The sequence below is a fragment of the Coregonus clupeaformis genome, unplaced genomic scaffold (assembly GCF_020615455.1).
Source record: "Coregonus clupeaformis isolate EN_2021a unplaced genomic scaffold, ASM2061545v1 scaf2204, whole genome shotgun sequence".
NCBI lineage: Eukaryota > Metazoa > Chordata > Actinopteri > Salmoniformes > Salmonidae > Coregonus > Coregonus clupeaformis.
In genome coordinates, this window is record NW_025535658.1 from 55,668 (window position 1) to 65,364 (window position 9,697).

General features: G+C 43.5%; 1 protein-coding gene across 1 annotated transcript; it reads right to left on the reverse strand.

Annotated features, from left to right (window-relative positions):
• Positions 1–2,857: 2,857 nt before the first annotated feature.
• Positions 2,858–6,712, reverse strand: LOC121573822 (calcium-binding protein 7-like). Its single transcript, XM_045219264.1, has 5 exons — positions 6,697–6,712; positions 6,431–6,574; positions 6,183–6,295; positions 3,383–3,530; positions 2,858–3,186 (listed from the first exon to the last, which is right to left on the reverse strand). Exons 1-5 carry the CDS (start codon positions 6,710–6,712, stop codon positions 3,059–3,061), a joined length of 549 nt encoding a protein of 182 aa, XP_045075199.1. The 3' UTR covers positions 2,858–3,058.
• Between the last annotated feature and the right edge of the window lie 2,985 nt (positions 6,713–9,697).

Below are 9,697 nucleotides of genomic sequence, written 5' to 3' on the forward strand. Positions count from 1 at the left end.
TTTCTTTAACGACTGCCATTGGCTACATGCTTTGCAATGGCAGGATGTAACGCCACATAATATATACTAGTAATGTCAATATGTTCCAGACAACATGGTTACTAATAGAGCACAGACACTACGGCTTCACACATTTATCTCATAGGAAATAGGAGGCTAATAAATTCCCCTTTCTTTCCATTGTGAATGGTATAGGGCAAAATGATGGTGAGGTGAATCAAAGAGATGGTACAACTGCTTAGTATTTGTGTATGATACAAAGCGTTTGGTGGTAGCCTTCAGAACATCTGAAACTAATGGTAAACAGTAAACAAGACATTTTGTGCCTCAGGTTTCTGGCCCACACTTGTCATACTTGAGTAAAAGTAAAGATACCTTTAATAGAAAATGACCCAAGTAAACGTGAAAGTCACCCAGTAAAATACTACTTGAGTAAAAGTCTAAAAGTATCTGGTTTTAAATATACTTAAGTATCAAAAGTAAAAGTAAATGCTTTAAAACTTTTCAAATTCCTTATAATAAGCAAACCATATGGTAATTTTTTTTATTTATATATTTTTACAGACAGCCAGGGGCACACTCCAACACTCAGACATCATTCACAAACAAAGCTTTTGTGTTTATAATAATAATAATATGCCATTTAGCAGACGCTTTTATCCAAAGCGACTTACAGTCATGTGTGCATACATTTTTACGTATGGGTGGTCCCGGGGATCGAATCCACTACCCTGGCGTTACAAGCGCCATGCTCTACCAATTGAGCTACAGAGGACCACATTGAGTCCGCCAGATCAGAGGTAGTAGGGATGGCCGCGTGTTCTCTTGATAAGTGCATGAATTAGACAATGTTCCTGACCTGCTAAGCATTCAAAATGTAACAAGTACTTTAGGGTTTTCAGGGAAAATGTAGTGGAGTAAAAGTAAAAGTTGTCAAAAATATAAATAGTAAAGTACAGATACCCCCCCAAAATACTTAAGTAGTACTTCAAAGTATTTTTACTTATACTGAACAAAAATATGAACGCAACATGTAAAGTGTTGGTCCCATGTTTCATGAGCCAAAATAAAATATCCCAGCAATGTTCCATACGCACAAAAAGTTTATTTCAATCAACTTTTGTGCACAAATTTGTTTATATCCCTGTTAGTGAGCATTTCTCCTTTGCCAAGATAATCCATCCACCTGACAGGTGTGGCATATCAAGAAGCTGATTAAACAACATGAACATTACACAGGTGCACCTTGTGCTGGGGACAATACTGATACCACTCTAAAATGTGCAGTTTTGTCACACAATGCCACAGATGTCTCAAGTTTTGAGGGAGCGTGCAATTGGCATGCTGACTGCAGGAATGTCCACCAGAGATGTTGCCAGAGAATTTAATGTTCATTTCTCTACCATAAGCCGCCTCGAACGTCGTTTTAGAGAACATGGCAGTACGTCCAACTGGCCTCACAACCGCAGACCACATGTAACCATGACAGCCTAGGACCTCCACATCCGGCTTCTTCACCTGCGGGATCGTCGGAGACCAGCCACCTGGACAGCTGATGAAACTGAGGAGTATTTCTGTCTGTAATAAAGCCCTTTTGTAATAAAGCCCACCCATGGCTGCACCCCTGCCCAGTCATGTGAAATCCATAGATTAGGGCTTAATTTATTTATTTAAATTTACTGATTTCCTTATATGAACTGTAACTCAGTAGAATCGTTAAAATTGTTGCATGTTGCATTTATATTTTTGTTCAGTATAGTTCCACATCATCCAGCGGGACTGCAGTAGCGAGAGTCAGCAGTTTTAAGTTCCTCGGCATCCATATCACCGAGGACTTGACATGGACCAACAACACCACCACAACAGTGCCTCTACTTCCTAAGGCGGCTGAAGAAATTCGGCATGCCACCCTGGGTCCTCTCCACATACTTCTGCTGCACCATTGAGAGTGCCCTGACTGGTTGCATCACGGTCTGGTACAGGAATTGCTCCATCCACGACCGCAAGTCACTCCAGCAGGTGGTGAAGACGTCCCAGTACATCACTGGGACCGTGCTCCCACCCATCCAGGACATCTACTTGAAATCTACTTGCCTGAGGAAATCTCGCAGCATCATCAAGGACCCCACCCATCCCAGCCACGATCTGTTCACTCCCTTACCGTCGGGCAGAGTATGAGGACTGATACCAACAGGCTCAGTGGCAGTTTCTATCCACAAGCCATCAAACTGCCGAACAGTTTAACTGGACTGACCACCTGCACTGACTCTCCGCACCTTAGCACACACACACACAGTACATTCATGCTACACACACATCACAACTACTGCTACCAGGCTCTTATTTACTATTGCTAATATTGCACAATTGAAACACTTGCCCCCAATCATCCCTTCCTCTGATACACGTGTAAATATTGGACTATAAATTGTGCCTTCCTGTATTATACTTATGCAACAAACAAAAAAATATTCTACTGCCATTTACTTTATTGTTCGTATTCTTATCTTTTATTATTTCTTATTGTTGTTGCATTGTCGAGAAGGAAACTGCAAGTAAGCATTTAGTTGGACGGTGTATACCATGTGTATCCTGTACATACGACTAATAAAATGTGAAACTTAAAACTAGTTACTTTACATCACTGAATGCCCATTCGTCCAGTTGACAGTTTTAGTAACAGGGGGTTCGGTCTGTGCTGGATCTCAGGACAGAATGGTAATTGAATGTACAAAACATTAAGGACACCTGCTCTTTCCATGACATGGATTGACCAGGTGAATCCAGGTGAAAGCTATAATCCCTTATTGATGTCACTTGTTAAATCCATTTCAATCAGTGTAGATGAAGGGGAGGACACAGGTTAAAGAAGGATTTTTAATCCTTGAGACAATTGATGAAGGTGTTCTTAATGTTTTGTAGACTCAGTTTATGTCTCTGGATCAAAAAAGACATGTCATTTTGGTTCCTTTTTGTCAGTTTAATTTGTCACTGGATTGAGTGTGAAAGGACAACGAAGAAAACTATTTTCCCCTCTGGTAGTGGAGGACAGGGCTTTCTACTTCATACCTCTACGGAGCATCTGGTTAGCTGCAATAAGCATTACGCTGATGATAAATGCGAAGGCGAAAGCACAAATCAGACTCTTCCGCACACAAGTGTGCTTCACCTGTTGTGTTGGGCTCGCTGTGAAGAGAGAGAGAAAAATAGAGAGAAAATGACAGAGAGAGAAATCTATCAGCAAAACAATACACAATACATTGTACTTCATCGATTACAAGACTTCGTAAGACAGTAGCATGAATTTTGCTCATAAGAAATATTGCATAGCTGTATTTATCAACAATGTGTAAACAAGACTGGGCTGGTTGAAAGCTCTTACTGTCAATGTCCACTTGGCACACTTGGTTGTCCAGGTGGCTCTCTTCGGTCATGATGATGTTCTCAATGTCTTTCATGGTGAGGTGGTCACAGAAGGTGTCATACAGCAGCCTCTTCAGCTCATCTACTGTTAGCTTCGACATGTCACACTGGGGGATAGTACCAGACACAAACTAGCTAGGTTTCCCTCCATCTGGCGACAGATTTGAATGTGAATATTCTAAAATACACATTAAGAAAATATGCCAATTTTCCCACCAGTGGTGTGTTCCCACCAAACGGACTTGTTGTGGATAAAAATTAGCATGTGATGACGCACTGCACACAAAAATAAATGTTTTCCTTAAGTTTTCATGTACCGAATAAAAATCTAAAGTTCAATGTGTTTCCATCGCATTTTCCACTCTACCAATAGTTTTGTCACAAAAACGGTTGCGTTAAATAGCAAATGTGCCTACTCTGGTCTTGGCACATGTGCTCTAGCCAACAACGGATACAGTGCGGGTAGGCTAGTCTACATGATGAGATTATTATGGATAAGAGCGACAATATTATTTTTTGGTCAAACATCAGTCAAGCATCGATCATCATGTCACCAGAATAAGACCCTTGATATTTATTGGAAAGGAGCATTAAGCTCATCACCTTGCACTTTCACCACCCTGTGAAGTTCATCATAACTTATTTAATCTGTAGCCTAATAAACTGCATCCTTTCCTGATGAGTTGTAGTGGGAGGACCACACAACATGTCAACATGTGACTCCAAGTTTACTTTGATATGATGGTTATTATATCCATATTTGCGCATATAAGCGTTTCCCACTGACATTTCTCGCACAATCAACTTTACAGACACAAAAAGATTCCACCTTGTCTAGTGTATTTTGTTTTGATGACATTTGGACATTTCCTGACAAATTTTCTGTTTCCATTAGGCCTGTTGTGACATTTTTATTTCGCCATGTACTTTACTCTCATAAAAAAGTTGGATGGAAACTTGGTTACTGACCACGAGTACAGGTGTCTGTCTGCATATCAATCTTTGAGCAAGGTTACACGGGAGCATTTCTATGTTAGACAATTATAAGAGGTGCAAGGGTTTCTATCTCAACACAGACACATGGATGTAAATCAGAGGAGGCTGGTGGGAGGAGCTATAGGAGTACAGGCTCATTGTAATGTCTGGAATGGGAATGAATGGATCGGTATCAACTACATCAAACATATGGAAACCACATGTTTGATTCTGTTCCATATATTCCATTCCAGCCATTACAATGAGCCCGTCCTCCTATAGCTCATCCTCCAGCCTCCTCTGATGTGAATTATTTGTACTGTTATAAAGTTTAAAATCATGAACAGCTCCCTGACTATTATGACATCCAATGTCATGATCTATGCATCACAGAGTGATGAAGAATTTAAACGATAAAGCGACTAATAAAGTTGTTGTATTAATTGTCAGAACATTGCTCTGGAATACTCTCTCTCTCATGGAGAAATTTAATAGAAATTTGAATCTCTGGGGAACGATTGCAACGCCAATTAGGAATATAATACGTGATGTCACAACGACAGTGGAATTGGCCTTTCTTTAATGACTCATTTAGCTCCTATCATGTTTTTATGGTAATTCTAATTAGACTGACTGTGGTTTATTATCACAAAAGCTTTAAAAGCCCTCAGGAAAATCATCTCACTCTGATTAGGAAATATTAAGCCATAATTAACTCTGATAAAGAAAGAAGTGGTAGGCCTGGTCACCGACAACGATGAGACAGCCTATAGGGAGGAGGTCAGAGACTTGGCCGTGTGGTGCCAGGATAACAACCTCTCCCTCAACGTGATCAACACAAAGGAGATGATTATGGACTACAGGAGGACCGAACACGCCCTCATTCTCATCGACGGGGCTGTAGTGGAGCAGGTTGAGAGCTTCAAGTTCCTTGGTGTCCACATCACCAAAAAACTATCATGGTCCAAACACACCAAGACAGTTGTGAAGAGGGCACGACAAAGCCTATCCCCCCTCAGGAGACTGAAAAGATTTGGCATGGGTCCTCAGATCTTCAAAAAGTTATACAGCTGCACCATCGAGAGCATCCTGACTGGTTGCATCACTGCCTGATATGGCAACTGCTCGGCCTCCGACCGCAAGGCACTACAGAGGGTAGTGCGTACGGCCCAGTACATCACTTGGGCCAAGCTTCCTGCCATCCAGGACCTCTATACCAGGCGGTGTCAGAGGAAGGCCCTAAAAATTGTCAAAGACTCCAGCCACTCTAGTCATTGACTGTTCTCTCTGCTACCACACGGCAAGCGGTACCGGAGTGCCAAGTCTAGCTCCAAAAGGCTACCCACAAGCCATAAGACTCCTGAACAGCTAATCAAATGGCTACCCAGACTATTTGCATTGCTACTCTGTTTATTATCTATGCATAGTCACTTTAACTCTACCAACATGTACATATTACCTCAATTACCGCGACTAACCTGTGCCCCCGTACATTGACTCTGTACCGGTACCCCCTGTATATAGCCTCACTCCTGTTATCTTACTGCTGCTCTTTAATTATTTGTTATTTCATTTGTATTTTTTATTTTCTACTTATCTATTTTTTACTTAACACTTATTTTTCTTAAAACTGCATTGTTGGTTAAGAGCTTGTAAGTAAGCATTTCACTGTAAGGTCTACACCTGTTGTATTCGGGGCATGTGACAAATACAATTTGATTTGATTTTAAGAGAATGAGACTCCATAGATGAGGCTTCTGATAGTGATACTAGTGATACTTTACCTTCCAAAATACAGAGTCAAAGTTCGCCCCATGGAACTTATCAGGCATCCCAGCAGCAATAAGTTTTGGTCCAAGCAGTGCAACAAATTCGTCAAAGTCAACCTGGCCATCACCTGCAGGAACAGGAGAGTGGATATTTCGTAAATCGTTTTGTCAGCCAGACACTTTTACACATGTAATGGGGCCAATGATTTTTCTGGAATTATCTCAGTGAACCACATTTAAAATTGCTTGTGTTTGGGACTCACCATCCATGTCCAGCCTTTGGATAATAATCTCCAGCTCCACCTCATTGGGCATGTATCCCAGCGACCGCATGGCCACCCCCAACTCCTGCTTTGAGATGTACCCGTTTCCATCTCGGTCAAACACCTTGAAAGCTTCACGGATCTCTGTGGGGAAATGGAGGGACAAAACTCAGATAGGAGGATTGTGACTAGTCTGATATTCTATTTCTAATGCACTGATCATTTCTAGTTCACATTTCCCCACCACACAACAGAGCTGTCCTGACCTCTCAAACCACTCATAGAGAACTGTTAATAATGCTCAGACTCAGAGTTATGTGGCGTTATGTTCACGTTAATAATGCTGACTTAGAAATATGTGGCGTCATGTTCATATCTTATTGCAGCTAGTTGGCTGATATTTGTATCGCTCAGCTGAATTTGTAGAGCTTTAAATCTCAGAGTGTTTGTTTGCATCAAACAGCAGAGGGACTGACATTTTACATCTGTGATGCCAACTGTACCTTATTCACTTCAAACAGAATACTATAGCACAAGAGGAGCCTAATAGCAGTAGCTAGGGGTTACGGAATAGTTTCCATACCAGATCTGGAGGGTTGCAAATAAACAAAATGCTCATCAATATGGTAAGGGAGTTTGTAGATTTGTTTGGATAAGGCTTGTAATATCCTTGACCTGGAGTGTACTTAGATACAGTATATCACCACTGAGGTTTTGAGCCATCTGGCCAGGCTCAGTAAAAGACAACAGCTAAGAAGGCGAGGGCCTATCAGAATCAGCTAGTACAAAGTGAGCATATTATGCATACAGTCATATAAGATTTCAGCACGTCAAACTTCAACAATACTGTGCTCAAATGAGGTATACCACTTTCCTTTCACCTCAAATTAATTTCAAACGCTAAACTCAACCCACGCATAATCCATGCAAATGCCACTTTAAATCCACATTTGGTGGTGAATAGTCTTTCTAGTGCCAAAGAGGCTTTAAATATTGTAGTTACCAAATTGTAACAAGACTCAAGGGGTTTGAAAATGACAAACTAAGTGGATAATGTGTTTCGAGGAACTGGTTTTTATATTCCCATGCTGAATGTATAATCCAGGGAGGCTGTTACTTAAACAGTAGAACAATTGAATGGATCCTAAATCAGTCGTAACTGAGGCCATTTATATTTAGTGAGTTGAGACAAAGTCCAAAGGATTTGCACATTTCACTATGGCTTGTGTGTACTCACATCACATACAAAATGATCCAATACATATTTGATTGCTATATGTATCTCTCCAGATTAAATCTTGCGATTTGTGACGGCCGGCCGCCCAACAACCTGCCCGCTTGACCGATCCCCTCCTCTCTTCTCCAGACCATTTCCGGAGGCCTTCTCCCTTACCTCACCTCGCTCATCAACTCATCCTTGACCACTGGCTATGTCCCTTCCGTCTTCAAGAGAGCAAGAGTTGCACCCCTCCTCAAAAAACCTACACTCGATCCCTCCGATGTCAACAACTACAGACCAGTAACCCTTCTTTCTTTTCTCTCCAAAACTCTTAAGCGTGCCGTCTCTAGCCAACTCTCCTGCTATCTCTCTCAGAATTACCTTCTTGATCCAAACCAGTCAGGTTTCAAGACTGGTCATTCAACTGAGACTGCTCTTCTCTGTGTCACGGAGGCTCTCTTCACTGCTAAAGCTAACTCTCTCTCCTCTGCTCTTATCCTTCTAGACCTATCTGCTGCCTTTGATACTGTGAACCATCAGATCCTCCTCTCCACCCTCTCCGAGTTGGGCATCTCCGGCGCTGCTCACTCTTGGATTGCGTCCTACCTGACAGGTCGCTCCTACCAGGTGGCGTGGCGAGAATCTGTCTCCGCACCACGTGCTCTCACCACTGGTGTCCCCCAGGGCTCAGTTCTAGGCCCTCTCCTATTCTCTCTATACACCAAGTCACTTGGCTCTGTCATATCCTCACATGGTCTCTCCTATCATTGCTACGCAGACGACACACAATGCATTTTCTCCTTTCCCCCTTCTGATAACCAGGTGGCGAATCACATCTCTGCATGTCTGGCGGACATATCAGTGTGGATGTCGGATCACCACCTCAAGCTGAACCTCGGCAAGACGGAGCTGCTCTTCTTCCCGGGGAAGGACTGCCCGCTCCATGATCTCGCCATCACGGTTGACAACTCCATTGTGTCCTCCTCCCAGAGTGCAAGGAACCTTGGCGTGACCCTGGACAACACCCTGTCGTTCTCCACTAACATCAAAGCGGTGACCCGATCCTGCAGGTTCATGCTCTACAACATTCGCAGAGTACGACCCTACCTTACACAGAAAGCGGCACAGGTCCTAATCCAGGCACTTGTCATCTCCCGTCTGGATTACTGCAACTTGCTGTTGGCTGGGCTCCCTGCCTGTGCCATTAAACCCCTACAACTTATCCAGAACGCTGCAGCCCGTCTGGGGTTCAACCTTCCCAAGTTCTCTCATGTCACCCCGCTCCTCCGCACACTCCACTGGCTTCCAGTTGAAGCTCGCATCTACTACAAAACCATGGTGCTTGCCTACGGAGCTGTGAGGGGAACGGCACCTCCTTACCTTCAGGCTCTGATCAGACCCTACACCCAAACGAGGGCACTACGTTCATCCACCTCTGGCCTGCTAGCCCCCCTACCTCTACGGTAGCACAGTTCCCGCTCAGCCCAGTTAAAGCTATTCGCTGCTCTGGCACCCCAATGGTGGAACAAGCTCCCCCACGACGCCAGGACAGCAGAGTCACTGACCACCTTCCGGAGACACTTGAAACCCTACCTCTTTAAGGAATACCTGGAATAGTATAACTGTCATGAGCCCTCTCACTCCACCGGGTTACCACCTTAATTGGTTTCCACTATCTTCCACTCTGCTCACCTCCCTCTCTCTACTCAGCCTAACTAGCTCCACCTGTCCCTGCTCTGCTCGGCTCTTATTACTCTGCCAGCTGCGCTGCATTACCCACTAACCTCTCCCAGTATTTAAGGCCCTGTCTTTCAGCTCTCCGGTGTCAGATCGTCTGCAAAGCTCACACCCGGAACCTGTTTGCTCGCGCTTCTGGCTCACCCTGGTTTTGTGACCCCGGACCTGCCTGTTTATTGGATACTCTTCTGCCTTAGGAGATCCAGACCTGCTTCTGCCATTACGACTCCTGACTACTCTTCAATCCCGGTAACTCTGACCAGCCTTCTGCCTTGCTACTACGTATTTTGGATTCCCTTGAACTGTACTGC